Source organism: Bactrocera oleae, chromosome 6 (assembly GCF_042242935.1).
Source record: "Bactrocera oleae isolate idBacOlea1 chromosome 6, idBacOlea1, whole genome shotgun sequence".
Lineage (NCBI taxonomy): Eukaryota > Metazoa > Arthropoda > Insecta > Diptera > Tephritidae > Bactrocera > Bactrocera oleae.
In genome coordinates this window covers 67722923-67738898 of record NC_091540.1, presented here as the reverse complement: position 1 = coordinate 67738898, position 15976 = coordinate 67722923, and the positions used below count along the sequence as shown (strand labels likewise).

Here is a 15976-nt window from a genome sequence, read left to right as displayed (position 1 = left end):
GGCAACTTACGTGAATTACTGTTGATGCGCCGTTGTGATATGGTTGACGATAAATTGGCAGCGGCAATAACAGCTGGCGCGCTCGGTATAATTGTGCTGTTATTTGGCGGAAATGTATTCCCACTCGATGCATCTTCCAATTTGAACTAAATTTTGAATTATCGAAAAATTGTTTGCATTAATAATTACACCTATGACATTGGCTTGCATCATATGTTTGTTTGTATGTTTAGATGTCAAAATAAGGCTACAGCAAAATGTGTCCTGATTGTGTCGATAGCTCGAAACCGCACGTTAATACAGGGTATTTATGTAAGTAGTCAAATACTTAAGCTGGGTGGTAAACGTTCTACGTCACAATTAGGTATGTTGTAGGTAGGTTGGCAGGTACATAAATCGGGTACACCAAAGCACAGAACAATTTACGGATAAGCGTGTCAAGAACACATCTACAGGTTGCGGGAATGTTCTTTTCTACTAATTTTTTCTTTTTTTTTCAAATTTTCAAAACTGAATTTTTCTAGTTTACAAATTTAACTTGTAAGTTTTGTTTTCAGTGTAAAAATATATATATTTTTTTTACCAAAACCATATTAACGATTAAAAATTATTAATTTTTTGTTTAGTGTAATGCTAGTATTCATGAAAATAATAAGTATTTATTTTAAGTGTTAAATACAAGAAAAGATATTTATCTGGCGTAAACCTAGAATTTTATAATACTTTTTTTTTATTAGTTTAGAGACGTCAAATAAGCTCCTAGAAGTATGCAATCGAGGTTAAGTTTTATTTATATATACACATATATATATTTTTTTAATATTTTGTTGTCATAACAGGCATTTTAAAGTAAATAATTTTAAAATATTTAATAACAAGCGACTAATTATTGAACCAAATATGTCAGAATATGATCGAGGTTGAAACCCACAACCTAAAACAGGAGACAGGCGTGAGTTTCTGCCAAAATCTGAAAGAGTGGTTAATTGGAAAAGTGAGGTTAAGTCCATCGAGTTAACTTATATCACTAGCGCACTGGTTAGTCTTTTTTTACCAACTTCTTGGGGAAAAATTTCAAAGTGGTAAATATATAAAGTGTACGGATCGTATTGAGCAAACAAAGATAGTATTCTCGAAAGATTGGAGACATGTTTTAGGATGTCAGAGCTATTACCATCTGATCAAATATAACCCGGACTAGAGTCTATATACCATTAACTGCGCGGACAAACCGTGTCGATAAATATTTCTTTTCGTAAACTGGTACAACGAATTTCATGATCGTATGAAGGTTGACATGTATCCATATGGCAATTAGTGTATGTTTGGCAGCTGTTTGCTTACGATACGAAAAGTTGGCCTGTAGATTTTTACCATGGCAAAAAATTAACGAGTTTGCTTCAAGTTTTGTGCTTTCAATGGAATCACGTCTACGGAATCGTTAAAAATATCGCGAAGTGTTTTGGGGTGTCGCTTTATCATGAGCATATGTCTTTGAGTGGCACGAAGCATTCAGTGAAGGTCGTGAAGTAATCGAAAAGAGAGCTTGACAACGTAGCTGAGGAAGTTTTTATATATGACGTCGAAACTGTCGTAGCGATCTAGCGATTGGCGCTCCGAATCGCTGAAGGCACTGAAGATCATCCCAGCCGAGGCTTTTAACAAGTGTATAGAAAATTGGATAAAGCATTGACATGATTATATTGGCTCAGGAGCCTATTTTAAAAGGGATAATTAAGATTTGTATACAAATACGTGAAAATATGAATAATGTTGTGAGTCCGGTTCAAATTTGAACAGATTGTAAGTTAAGTTAAATACCGTGTTTATTTCCATTTCTTGATCTCAATACGCTAACCTAAAATAGATCAATAATAGTCAGGATAGGCAAAAGTTTGTATGGCATTGACAGCAGAATGGTGGGCTTCTTTGAATAATTAAGAAATAAGGTTATATTTGGAATATCATTTCATGGCCGTACTTAAGGAACCGGAAAGAAAACGATTTATAGTCGTCAAGGGCTTCTCCTAACGATATCATTTGTCAAAAATATTTCTGTAAATGTTTACGTTATTACAAAAACAACAATATCAAGATCTCGTAAGTTTTAAATTACTAAACGAACAACCATAATCATTTTCCAAACATTTTTGATTTCAATGTGGCTCAAAACCACTTTCAGTTCTTTTCTTTCTTTTATTCTAAAGATATACTTGATATCCAACCAATTTTAAAAACTTTTATAGAACAAAATCTCAAATATTATACCAGAAAAAAACACTCCCGCAGAAACGTACTAACAAAATGGGTGTGGACACTTGCTCTCTAGTTCCTTAAATCAAAGTGCTAAATGCAAACAGAAATTATGACACTGGACGTAACTTTATCACTGTTTTATACCCAACACTTACACACTTTAAATTTTTTTTAAAATTATACAGTTGGAATACTAATAATTAGTTGAAGCTTTTTACAAATCGAATTTTAGACACAGATGGCAACGATAAGATGCATGTGTTGGCAAAAAAGCGGCAAGGTGTTTTAATGGAAAAGCAGAAAAATGTGAGTACATAAATTGATGAGTGAGTAGTTGTGCAAATTACAATTACAATTACATACATATACACGTTAATCTATAATTAGGCGGGTTGTAGGCGCTTAGTAGGCTACACAAGTTAAGGTTGATGTAGACATGTATAATATTATATTATATAAGAGTTAAATATTAATTTTCTTTTTTAACAAAATTATTTTCATTAAGCCATTAATGAGTAAAGCAACAACAATTAGTGGTGGCAACAACAATAAGATGATGAAAGTAGGCATGAGTAGAATAGGCTATGTGAAAGATAGGTTTTACTGATCTACTTGTTTTATATTAGTTTTACATTACAAGTTACTAACTACTTTCAATTACTTGTCACTTTAGGTATAAATACGGGCAATACAAAATTATTAGGTAGTTTTTACAAAAAGTATATAAAATTAATAAGGAAAAAATTAATATTATTAATTAAGTGTATATAAAATTAAATTATGGTTTCAATGTTAAAAATAAGTAATTTTGATATTAGGAAATAATTAAACTTAATGTTAAACGTGAAATATTTATACAAATTTTGAATTACAATCACTAATTTAGTGCATTGTAAACACTTTCTATTCTAATATATAAATTATTATTATTTAATGTTTGAGAAAATTTTCAATATTTAATCAAAATGTACCAAAAATTATGTCTTTTTTTTTGGTATAGTATTAACCGTGTTAGATTTAATATATCTCTTTTTCATTTTAATTATATACAAAATTATAATATTTACAACAAATTTTTTGTTTTTAATTGTAATTTTTTATATATTTAAGAGGTTATAGCCATTTTGGGAATTTAAAAAAATCGATTTTTTTATTTGCATATATATTATATTTAACGTACAATGTATTTGAGAATAATCTCCGAAACGGTGATATACCATAAGCGCATTTATAAGAATTTTAACTTATTACACTAAGTAATCCCAAAACTTTAAACCTTTTCTCGAAACGCCGTTTTCAGAGTCAATGACTAAAATTTCCCCGAAACGGCTGGACCGGTGCAAATGAAATTTAAACAGGACTTTCTTAGATATATTTGTCAGGTCGGTCAGGTCGAAGCAATCAAATTTTTGATAATAATTTCGATTTTTTAAACCACTCTGAAATCTAATTTTTTCACAAAAATTTACTTTTTTTCTCTATTGTAATAACACAATTTTTTGGTTTTTGGATTTAAGCTAATTTTAAGTAGAAAAATTTTTCAGACCGCTAGACACCTTTTTACGAAAGTCTTCCTATATACGTTATAGAATCAAGGGAATCCAAAATGTTTGAAAATAATTTTTTAAAGTACAATAAATTCTGTAAATTTACTGTTATCAATTATTATATTGTATATTAAATAAAATGACTTCAAAAAATTTAAAAAAAAACGCATTTGTTTTGACCTGTAAGTGGATATAACCATAACCCCTTAAATATTTGATTATAAATTTGTCGAAATTTTCAATATATATGATAAATCTTAAAATTCTGTTTGCTTTTTTAATTTATTATAATTACTTTTTATTTAATTATTTTTATTTATTTAATTAATTTTTTTTTAAATAAATTTTATAAAATTAAACTTTTTCATGTAAAATTTTTTTATAAGATTAATATTTTCTTGTTAAGAAATTTGATAAAATTTATGTATAAAAAATAAAATGCAACTTTTTTCTTTCTTATAAACAAATAAACAATTTATATAACATTTCACAGTTATGCGAGTAATCCGAGTACCAATAAATTATGTTAATTAAATTTTTAAATATTAATTATTATAATTTTTTATGGTCATAATCGGTTATTTTCGTAAGTAAAGTATAATCAAGAGTTTACATTTATGTATTCATGACTGTCTGTATGTAAATATGCTCGGCTTTGGAGCATTTTCTTTTGTCTTTTTCAATGCATATAAAGAAAACCGAAAAAGCTTTGTGTTTCGTGTTGGCAATGCTGGTGTTGATACTTGATTTTTGACTTTTAATGGTTTGGTGGTTGGTGAAGGCACTACTAACAACAATAACACTATAATATACAATGCATATAAGTTAAAATATATGCTTTTACTTCCCCTCTTGCACTTTCTAATATAATTCATAACAAATGGCGTATTTTTCTACCAAACATTTGTACAAAAAGTTGATTTTTTTCTCTCTTTTTTTTTATTTTAACTACGAACAGGACAAACGAACGTACGCGTGTTGCAAAATCGACGACGTAAGAGTCGACAAACATTTTGGGTTGGTCTATTTGGTGGGTACTTTGAATTTTTAAAAATCGTTTTTTTTTTGTTTTTTTGTTTTGTACTATAGGGTCGTACAACAATGCATTACCTTACAGCCAGCATCGAATTTCAAACGCCAAGAAGGACGTCGCTCAGCCATTGTACTACTATTGCTACTGTTGCTGCTACTCGGCGCCGTCGCTGTAGTTGTAGTTGCCACAAACGCTGTACCGCTGCTACCACTACAACTACTAATACTACCGATGGCACTTTGTATGGTATTGATTTCATTTGACGTCGCCTGAGTTGCTTGACTTTCATTCTGGCCGTGCAATGACAGTGAGGACGAGTCCAAGCTGCGACGACTGCTGAGTGAAATTTTACCGTAATTTGTTGAAAGTTCATTAATGTCAACAGCATCACTTGCCAGTGACGCTGGTGGTAGTGAGCGTGTTTTACTAGCGACTGTCGACGATGACGACGACTCGTCACTATCGCCGACAGCGCTGTATTTACTCGCTTCGTAACGTAAGCGTTCGGCCAACGTTAAGGCATTGTTGCTGTCGGGTTCATAAGGTATACGCTTTTCGCGCAAGCGCACAGGACTATCGAGTGTAGGCGTATTTGCGCTCGTGCTGGTAGGCGTGGTCGGTGTAGCATTTGTGGCATGCGCCACACTGCTTGACGCCACGTCAACCAGCGGCAATGGAATTAATGTGTTAAGGCGTGCACGTTCCGTTTGTGTAATTGATGTATCGGCTGAGTTGTTGGCCGTGGATATGTGTGATTTAGGAGCGCTTATTTCATCAGTCGCCAACTCTTTGGTGGCAGAGTTTTCAGTCTTTTCATTTTCAAACTCGTTAATTTCAAAAGTTTCACTATCTTCTGATTCCACATCTTCTTCGGCGTCTACCGCCTTTTCCTCGTTCACTTCTTCTTCATTGTCTGCCTCTAGCTCGGTCTGTTCATCTTCGGCCTTGCTTAAATTTTCTATTTCTGTCGCCTCTTCGTTCTGCTGTTCAGACTCGCTCGACTCATCCTCATTCTCATTCTCAATGTCATCATCAATCGCAGGCTTGTTCGCACTCTCAGGCACATTCTCATACTCTATCTCATCTGTAACGAATTTTTTTCGTACTGTTTCGCTATCTACATCACTTTCATTGATTATTAGTTCTGGTGGTGTGACCACTATCGTCGTTTCCACAGTTTCGGTGGGTGCAGCGCTGCCGACAAACGAATGACGCGGTGTCAACGTGTATGTGGCACTCACCTCTTCATCGTTATCATCGGTTGTTGTTGCATCATCTGTTGTGGTATCATCTAGCATTGTTGCCTTCGTACTAGAATTTTTTCTAGTTGGCGCCACAATTGTGAAAGAGGCGGAAACATCTTCGCCATCATTGTCCACAGCAGATTCATCATCCTGCTGATCGCACTCTTTCTCTTCCTCTTCCTCCTTATCACTCTCCTCTGCTGACGTGCAATCTGCCTGTTGCTCTGCGACTGGTGTTTCATCGCCATCCGCGGTTTGTCTCTGCGACGCTTGCGGCGATGCTGTGGGTGGCAGCGTTTGTGTGGCAGCTACTGACGGTTCTGTGTGCGGCGGCTCAATAGCTTCAACTTCTTGTTGTTGTTGTTGTTCTGATGTTGTTGGAATTGTTGCTGCTGTTGTTGTAGCTACTTGCGTTTCATTCTGTTAATAATTTTGGTTTTTAGTTCAACGAAAACATATTTGCTATTGGGTTGTTGTAAGTGTTATATGTATGTATGTAGTGTACGGTAAATTTGCGCTACATATGTAGTAGGTAATTCTAAATAAAAAGTTCTATGTTTGACAAAAATTCAAAATACAATGCTACCGCATTTGCTCATACACTATAATATTGCATTTGTAATGGCGTTTTGACGCGTTCATCAAAAAGTTGACAAATGCAAAAATTGTAATTTTTTACAAAATATTTTTATATAATTTTACAATAAAATTTTCATGCAAATTCAATATTGCAACTCATGCAAACGCACAAAAATAATATTCGCTACTAAATGACGACAAAAACGCTTCGCAATGCTTATTCGTGAGATTTCGTTTTCGGAGGTTGCATTTGACGATTACCTCGTGAGGTGTGGCCAAGTCGTTGCTACTTTCAAAACACGTAACATCTGATTTTGTTTGTTTTAACTTGCTTCTTTTAAGATTTTTGCTCAATTTTATAGATATTGGTGTTAAAAACATTGCAAATTTATATAAAGGAACAGTTATTTTTCACAGCTTGCAAAAGAACACTTTTAAAAATATCTGCAATTCCGATAAATATTGCTTTCTCGCGATTTTTTCGAAATATTCGTACTAAATGAAAATGACGCTGAACATTTTTTCTAACATTTTTTAATACTAATCTGGCGTATTGAAAGCAAACTAAACCAAAGGCAACCTAGTTTTAGTTTAAATCATTATGAAAAAAATTAATTTCAATTAGTAATTAAATGTTTCAACATAAAATACATATTATGAAAATATCATTATGTTCGAAAAACTTATGTTTGAAAAATATAAAAATATACAAAATAGAGTGTTTTTTAATCTTTAATTACTTTCTACTTCAAACTATATTTCCAAGTTTTAATAGTCAAAAACATTGTTTTCAAAGTTATTAGCGTATTTTTTAATTTCAAGTAATTTTCGCAAATAATCTTAGTTATTTTTTAACTATGCGCCTAATTGTAGGCAATATTTTTTTTTTCAATAACTAAATGCTGATATATTAGTTGAGCCTGCCGATCAAGAAAATATGATCGAGGAGATTTATAACAAATCGCAACTTTAAAATTAAACCACACAATTTAAAAACGAAATCTCATTTTCGAATACTTGCAATAACAATAATCATATATAATATAAAAACATATTTACGACTACTGCATTGATTTATAAACTGTCATAAAGTATATGGTTCATTTTGTAGTCATATTTTTGAATCAACTAGAGAAAAACAGGGTGTGTCATCTGTTATGTCGGTAGGAAACTATTCCATAATTTTGCAATTTTCTTTCCATTACATATTGACAGTAGTCGGACCATGTTTTGGTAACTTCAATTGAATATAATTATAATAGAATAATAGTGACTTTTTACATTGAAAATAAAAGCTCAGTTGTATTAAATCAAATTTTTACGGCCAGGCGGCGTTAAAAAGAAATTTTCTTTTATTTGGTGAACAAAAGATCCATTCAAAGTCCACGAAATCACATTTGATAATCAACAAAGTAACTGTTCCAAAGCGTTCCAGCTTATACTGCTATATTTTTTTTTTCAAACAAAATGAAAATGTGTGTGAGACAGTGCCCCATATTAGCTTCTGGAAGAAAATGCTCTGGATGTTTGATAGCAAAAAGAGGAGAAATTGACTTGCCACCCAGATCTCCAGATTGGACTCCCTCGGCCTTATTTTATGCGGTTATTGCAATATGCCATACAGTTTCGAACCAAAGTTAAACATTCGTGAAGAAATCATCATAGTTGAAATAAATTGGGCAGTCAAATACAATAAAAAAATATATCAAATATTAAGGAGTTTGCTTTCTATATTTATCCCAAAAATTAGTCATTGTTTTCAAACGGCATAAAAGATGACGCACCCTGTATAAAATTCAAATATATTGTACAATTAAGACTTTAAGACACCTTGTGAATCAACTAAATATTGAATATCAAATACTTTTTAGAAAAATATAATTACATATGTTTGTAAATACACGAGTATAAGTGTACTAATATCAAATATTATTTAAGTTATGGCATTCCTCATTATATATACAAAGTTTACTTGCATAAAATAACTGTTTATTATAACATTTTATACATAACTTAGAAGTAAATTGAATAAAAAAGACACTAAAATACGACTATGCAATACAAAACGACATTTTCCTTAAACGATTACAAAAGTGCTGCCTAAGTGACTAATTCAATTCAGTTAGGTTTAAGTAGTTAAAGATAGAAGTAAAGTTTGAAAGGCGCGAGTGTGTGTAATCCTGTGCAGATGATCTCACAAAGACATATTTAGATGCGATTAGGAAGTATCGGCGGCGGTTGCTGTCAGATGCTGCTTCGTTTAAGCGTTTATGCAAACTTCTTTAAATTTATGATTATTTTGTTTAACTAACGCTGAATACTTGTAAGCACGTGACGCTCGCATTGTTTCTTTTTTATTATTTTATTTATTTACTTATTTATTCTTTACTTGTTTTTTTTTGGTTAATGGCACGTTTAGCGCAAACTAAAACAAACAGCGCAATAATTAAAGCGTCAAAATGCACGAGAAATGCGATTTCTTTTACAAAAACAAAAAAAAATTGTATATTTATATGTATGTGTAGCCATGTACTGTAGATTTAATGCGTAATCGTTGATTTTTCTGCATATTACCATCTTCTCTTCTGTTTGCCCTGCTGTACTAGTATATACTATATATACATATATGATATGTATGTATGTACATATATATAATATGTATGTTGTTTTGGAGATAATTATTTGATTTTACATTATTTGAAACAACGAAAATCAATACCGCAACACCGTCAGATAATAGTAGTTCCAAAGCCTAGGTGGTGGTGGGTGGCCACAAATCCAAATAGTGAGGGGGGTGAGATATAGTGAGTGAGATTTGAAGTGTACAAGTGGATTGTGGTGGATTACATTTGGTTTGGTGATTGCTTGGTTGGATTGGGTGGTTGTAATGATATTTGTATTTGGTGGTACTACGATTAATTGATTATCAAAAAAACCAACAAACGATAATTTATATATTATATATAATATTATAACCTTAAATTCATTTTTAATAACATTAATAAATATGTATAACAGCACCGCTTCCAGAAGCAATTTTTAATGTTATTTTAAATTTCAATACGTGGAGTATTGACTGTAACCAGCAACAACAACATGTTTGCTCATGATAGCTAATAGTACACAAGTATATTAATTTTAGATGAGTTTTGGCAATTGAAAGTTGCAGTGGTTAACTGAATTCATTTGTGGTGGATATGGTGAAATTGGTGGTTGTGGTGGTGGTGGAAATGGTGGTAACTTTCTGGTGACACAAACACCGGCGGGACATTGTACGTGACAAGATGATAGTTGTCGTGGTTGATTTTGACTGTTGTTCAATTTCACACAAAAATTAAGTTATACAATTGACAAGAACTGCATGACAAATAACGGATGTTTACAATATTTCTTTTTTTTGTTGACATTTTTCATTTTGTGTAGTAATGGTATTATATTATATGGCATATGTTTGTAAGTATGTTGTATGTATTGATATATAGCCTAAATGCTTTTATTTAGTAAATAATAGCAATATATAAATATAAATTTATTCACTTTTATTTGCTATCATCATAAGTTTGACGTTATAATTTGGACAATTCTCCTTTTAATTGTGTACTTACGCTGCTGCTGTTATTGTTGTTGTTCATATTTGAATTTTTCTTCTTGACCAACTCTTCGGCGCTCTTGATTTCGTCCAACGTGACGCCCTGTGTAGAGCGACGCGTCTCACGCACACGTTTGGCGTGTGCCTTACGCTGAGTTTCGCTCTCCTCGTCACGCACGGGTGGCACAAAGGATCTGCAAGTGTGGTGGAGAGTTGTTGCATTAATAGAAATTATATAATATTATGTAGTTTTTCTTTTAATATTTTTTAGATGAGTAGTGGGCTTGTTTAGAAGAACAAAGAAGAGCGATCATGCAAGGCGTAGTATTGACGCTTAATGGTGTGAGTACAGAAAAGGCGCATCTTTCTTATTTTGTAAAAAAAAAACACAACGGAGTCGTATTTTAGTTTTATATTTTTACGAATTTGTAGTGTTATTATCAAACATATTTCCTATTTAGTTTAAAAAAAAGAGGAGTAATTGACGATCGAGATCAAAATAAAAAAAAAAACCTTAACTTCGGCTACAGCGAAGCTATAACGTCCCTATAGATGCATTTCTTATAGCATAAAAGGGTAAAAACAGATATTTTTCTTGATTTTGATTGCTTAGCTTGTATGTCAGCTTTATGCTATAGTTGTCCGTTCTGAACAATTTTTTCGTAGCTGGGGCAGCGCTACCTGGACAATATATTATGACAAATTTCGTAAAGATATATTATTAAATAAAAAAATTTTCTATACAAGGACTTGATTTTGATGGATCAGTTTGTAGGGCAGCTATATGTTATAGTGGTCCGATATCGGCGGTTTCGACAAATAAGCAGCTTCTTGGCGAGAAAACGACATGTGCAAAATTTCAGAGCGATATCTCGAAAACTGAGACTAGTTCGCGGTCAGTAGAACATGGATAAATCGACTCAGCTCGTCACGCTGATCAGTTATATACTTGTACATATATATATATTATTTGGTCTTCGATGTTTCCTTCTGGGTGTTGCAACATGTGTGGCAAAGTTAACATACCATGTTCAGGCTATAAAATAGTGAGAACCGAGCCGAGTCGAAATCAGCAAACCAAGCAACGTAATAAAGGTTTCATAGTTTCTTTCAAAAGAAAAAAACGCATACTTTTTATTTAATTCTAAAAAACATTCATATAAGTTTACAATCTCGAATCGAAATTGAATGGTATTCCGGCTTCTAAATTTCCTTAAAATAAAATAACATTGTGGACCCATGGAGAAAATTGATGAAATTCTGGAGAAACTACTATTTTGATATAATGATTCAGCAAATAACATTTTAAGAGGTAGGTCATATTTCATACAAAAATGTATTCTCTCGGTTCTACGCAGAAATATTGAAGAATTGCTCGCAGACATTCTTATCATCAAACTGATTATTCCAAATATAATTTGTTCTGCAAAAAAAAGTTAACCACTATGTATAGCTAAGACTCGAGGAGTTTCCGTACCGTTGGAACGAACCGAACCTGCTTTTACGAATCAACTAAAATATAATTATAAATGTTTAAAAGAAAAAAGTCATAAAATCATATTTACATTATACAAAATATTAATTCCTTAATTTAAAACTTTCTACACGGCAAGCTAGAGCAACGATTAGAAGGCAGTGTGCAAAAAAAATAATTGAAAAATAAAAAAATTCGCGGAACATAGTAATAAACAAAAAACATAAAAAAATAAGGAGCGAAACATTAGCAGCGCAAAAAAAATTGTAAAAAAGTTAAAACAACAGCAAAACAAATGCAGCGCAAAAATCTGCCACGACGATAAAACAAAATATTTACTTGAAGAAATTTTTGAAAATAGTGCCGGCTGACATTTTCTGCTTTGCGGCGACAGTAGTAGTTGGTGCAGCTGCATCAGGAGTAGATGATGTTGGCTGTTTAGTGTCACTATTATTATTATTATTATTATTGTTGTTATTGGCAGTGATTGTATTATTGACATTTGTATTATTATCATTGTTGTTGTTATTTTTATTGTTGCTGTTGGTGCTGGTAGCACTTGTAGCACCTTTGCCACTATTTTGTGCACTATGAAGGGGGGGAAACCATGATGTTGATAAGAAATTATGAAAAATTAACAGATTGAGGAAAAAAGAAAGTATGATAACTTTTATAAACAAAATAAAAAAAATAGTCAAATTACTTCATGAGCAAAGAAAGACAATCAAAAGCAGACTTCACATGGTGACTAAGACAGCTGCTTCTGTTGCTATTTTTCTTTATTTATATATTTTTTGTGATAAAAATGTTTTGAATGCATTATCGACTCACCTGCGTATCGGTGTAGTGGTTGTAGCTGTCGATGGTGTGGTGGTGGTGGTGCTGCCGGTTGTCGTTATTGACGTAGTCGAATCAGCTGTTGTTGGTGTGCTTGTTGTGTACGCCGTCGTTATCGATGTGGACGACGTGTTCGTCGAAATGGTTCTGCGTTAGAAATAAATAAATATGTTTTGAAAAATTACAAGCAATTTTAAAGAAAAGTTTTAGTAAGATTTGCTATATATATATACAATAAATTTTTCACACACATATTTAATAATGATTATTAAAAATGAATTAAATTATAGCTGAGAAGAAAGCACAAACGTAACAGATGAATGACTAAGCGAACATATTTTTTGATTGAATTTTTTCAAACTTTTTTTTTGATTTTTTTCATTAAATTTTTCAATTTTTTTTAATTTTCACAATGTTTTTTTCTTTTAACTTTTTTTGTTAATTTTTTTGAAATATTTTTTTTTTAATTTTGTTAATTTTTTTTTTAATAAAAATTGAAATGAAAGCAAATTAACAAACCTGTAATTTCTATGATCTTTGAGTGATGCCGATCTTTGTACCGAATAATTTGGAATGGGCGTGTAAACGTTGCCTAATGCGCTTGTGGGATTATTGATAATGTTGGTGTTGATGTTACTTTTACTGTTATTAATATTGTTACTGTTATTGCTATTATTATTGATGTTGTTATTGCTATTGCTACTGTTGCTATTGTTATTTTGGCTATTACTGTTACTACTGTTGTTACTATTATTGAGTTGTTGTTGCTTGGCCGGCAATATGGGGCATGAATTGGCTTTTATGCGTGCGCGTAACTCATGATATTTTTGATAGAATCTGCACATTGTTTGCATTCATTTTAATTTAATTATACATTTTTTTTTTGATTTTGCGTAATTTCAAGCATTTGTGTATGCGTTTTTATTTCCAATTCATTAACAACCAAAAGCATTATTTTGAGTTATTTTTTTGCATTTAAATTTATGCAGCATTTATATTTGATTTTGTTTATTTTGTTGTTGTTGTGATTGTTAGCAGGACGATTTGTGGTTGTTGAATGGTGATTGGTGAAGGTGTTGGTTGTGGTTGTGAGAGTAGTAGTAATGGTGGTTTGTGGTTTGATGATGTTTTTTGTTTGAAATTTTTTTTTGTTTGTTTGAAGTGAGTATGCAAAAAATAATAAACAAATTAAATTTTTATATTAGTAATTTGGTCACAAATCATTTAAAAAATAAACAATTTACAATTTTCATATTTTCAATAATATGAAAAAAAAACATTATTATGTTTGTGTATGTGATACGTTGTCATAAACACATGTACCTATACATATGTACATACTATACGTTTATTAAATTTGACTCAAACTGGGCCATTTAAACTACGCGCGAAACCGAATCGTTAAAATTCATGTGTTTTTTTTAGTAAAACCCTGGTCAGTCCGGATCGAATTTGATCACATAGTATGTAGGTATAAGCAACACACGAAAAATACCTTAAAAACTTTTAATAAACGCGCTTGCTTAAACCCGCACGAATGCACATTTGAAACTACTGTCTTGAATTATTTTTGTTACCACATGGAAATAGCGCTTCTCAACTGTATTGCCGATAAGCAGCGATATCTGTGCGAATGTTTCAATTACTCGCTACAATTGTTTGCAATCTTATCTCAATTTCGACAAAAGTTTGAGTATAAATTATTTAATAGAAAATAAGGTAACTAGGAATTCCAGATGATAAAATAAATATGAACGCATGTTCTTACTCATATATGTAGAGTCGTACATGTCAGTATAAATGAAAAACCTTTGATGCGTAATAGCAAATAAAAAGTGTTTGAAACGTGCTTGAGAGCAATTTGTAAACATGATTTTCACGACACATGTTTTTGTTGTTGTTGCAACGGCATAAAGCATTTTCCAAATAAATTTGAGGTATGCTGATGAGTTTACAGTATATAAACCCAGGTTCGTTTTGGCTACGTAGACTCGATTGTGAAAGAAACAGAGCCCACAGATGAAGTGCCGAAACAATTCCCACAACAGCCGGTTCTACGTTACCGGAATTGACTCGGATTTTATCCGACTAAGAGCTGTTATTTCGACGATTAATCTCTGTTTTTTTTTTTTAAATACCTTTACTTAAGTGAGAATAATTGAACCGAAAAAGCGAAAGTTAACTAGTCGTTATGTATAATACCAAAAATAAATTTATCAATAACTAATAATATCTTATAAAATTCGTTATAATTCTAACTGAACTAATTGAATTTTCAAATATGTCTTATTATGGTTGTAAAAGAGAGTTCAGATTCGAAGACTTTTGTAGTCCAAACTGGTTTTTTGTTGTCGACAAGGAAAAAACGAAGGAACCGAGTGACTCAGGCAATACGCTTTATTCAATCTGTATGTAAATATCCATAGCATAATGGAAATACTTTATAAAAGGCTAAACAAGGATAAAAATTTAATTATTATTTGTGAAAAATATGTTTGTACACTGCGTACATGAAGCTCACAAGAATTTTAAAATTTTATATGAAAAGGAATGCAGAAAGTTGTCCGACTCGAGTTGCTGGACTCGTGTCGCCCGTGTGAATGCAATGATCAACACTAAAAGAGAATTACCCGATAATGAGCAAAAAAAGTCTTCGCGTGTAAACTCGGTCTAACATTTCAGAGATTACACACTCAATTCTTCACCTACATATTCTTCAATTATAATGTTTATGTAATTCTCTAAATGAAGTGAATGCATAAATGAAAAGCAATTCATGACTGAAAATGAACATATGCTCTGGTTTAAAATTTAGCAACTTATATATCATATATGTACATATATACTTACACATATAAGTACATAAACAAAAAAACTTACGCATGAATTAAAAAAAATTTTAAATATGAAAAGCAACTCTATACACATACACAAACACAAACTATGAACAAAAAATTTCAATTAATTTTACCAAAGATAATAAATAACTTGCAAATAACCATAATATGTGCCTAAAAAATTAATAACTAATTAACTTATATTTAGCCGCCATAAGTGGACGCTTTTGTTACTCACTTCTCGTCATGCTCAAAGCTCTGAGTGCGTCTTAAAATAACATCTGATGTCTCTGTGGTGTTGTTAGTTTTACTAACATCTTTTTCAGGAACTTCTAGAAAACGTAAAAACAGAAAAAAGCGTCATTAATGTTACGCATAACCGTTATAAAGTATAACTCACGAATTTTCGTTGGACTTTCATTTTGTGTGCGCGCTCTTGCCAAGCTGTTGCGTCGCCATGGCGCTTCATCCTCAACCGTTTGGTTGTCTGTTGTAGCAACGGCGGATGGTTTGACGGTTTCATGCGATTGTTTTGACTTTTCATCTGCAATAAAGTTAGGTTTTATAATAATGCTGAGTT

At 31.9% G+C, this 15976-nt stretch overlaps 1 protein-coding gene across 13 annotated transcripts in view; it reads right to left on the bottom strand.

Moving 5' to 3' along the window:
• Mbs (Myosin binding subunit) overlaps positions 1 to 15976 on the bottom strand; it is a 68482-nt gene that overhangs the window by 29975 nt on the left and 22531 nt on the right. For 10 of the 13 annotated variants that reach the window (XM_036364210.2, XM_036364212.2, XM_036364217.2 and 7 more), the window contains 8 exons: positions 15797 to 15940; positions 15635 to 15728; positions 13079 to 13396; positions 12554 to 12706; positions 12062 to 12310; positions 10265 to 10442; positions 4914 to 6500; positions 11 to 146 (listed from right to left, as the gene is read on the bottom strand). In XM_036364210.2, coding sequence (XP_036220103.2) covers positions 11 to 146; positions 4914 to 6500; positions 10265 to 10442; positions 12062 to 12310; positions 12554 to 12706; positions 13079 to 13396; positions 15635 to 15728; positions 15797 to 15940 — 2859 coding nt within the window. The remainder of the gene's footprint in view (positions 1 to 10; positions 147 to 4913; positions 6501 to 10264; positions 10443 to 12061; positions 12311 to 12553; positions 12707 to 13078; positions 13397 to 15634; positions 15729 to 15796; positions 15941 to 15976) is intronic. The other 3 variants (XM_070111572.1, XM_070111571.1, XM_070111573.1) reach the window with 3 other exon arrangements.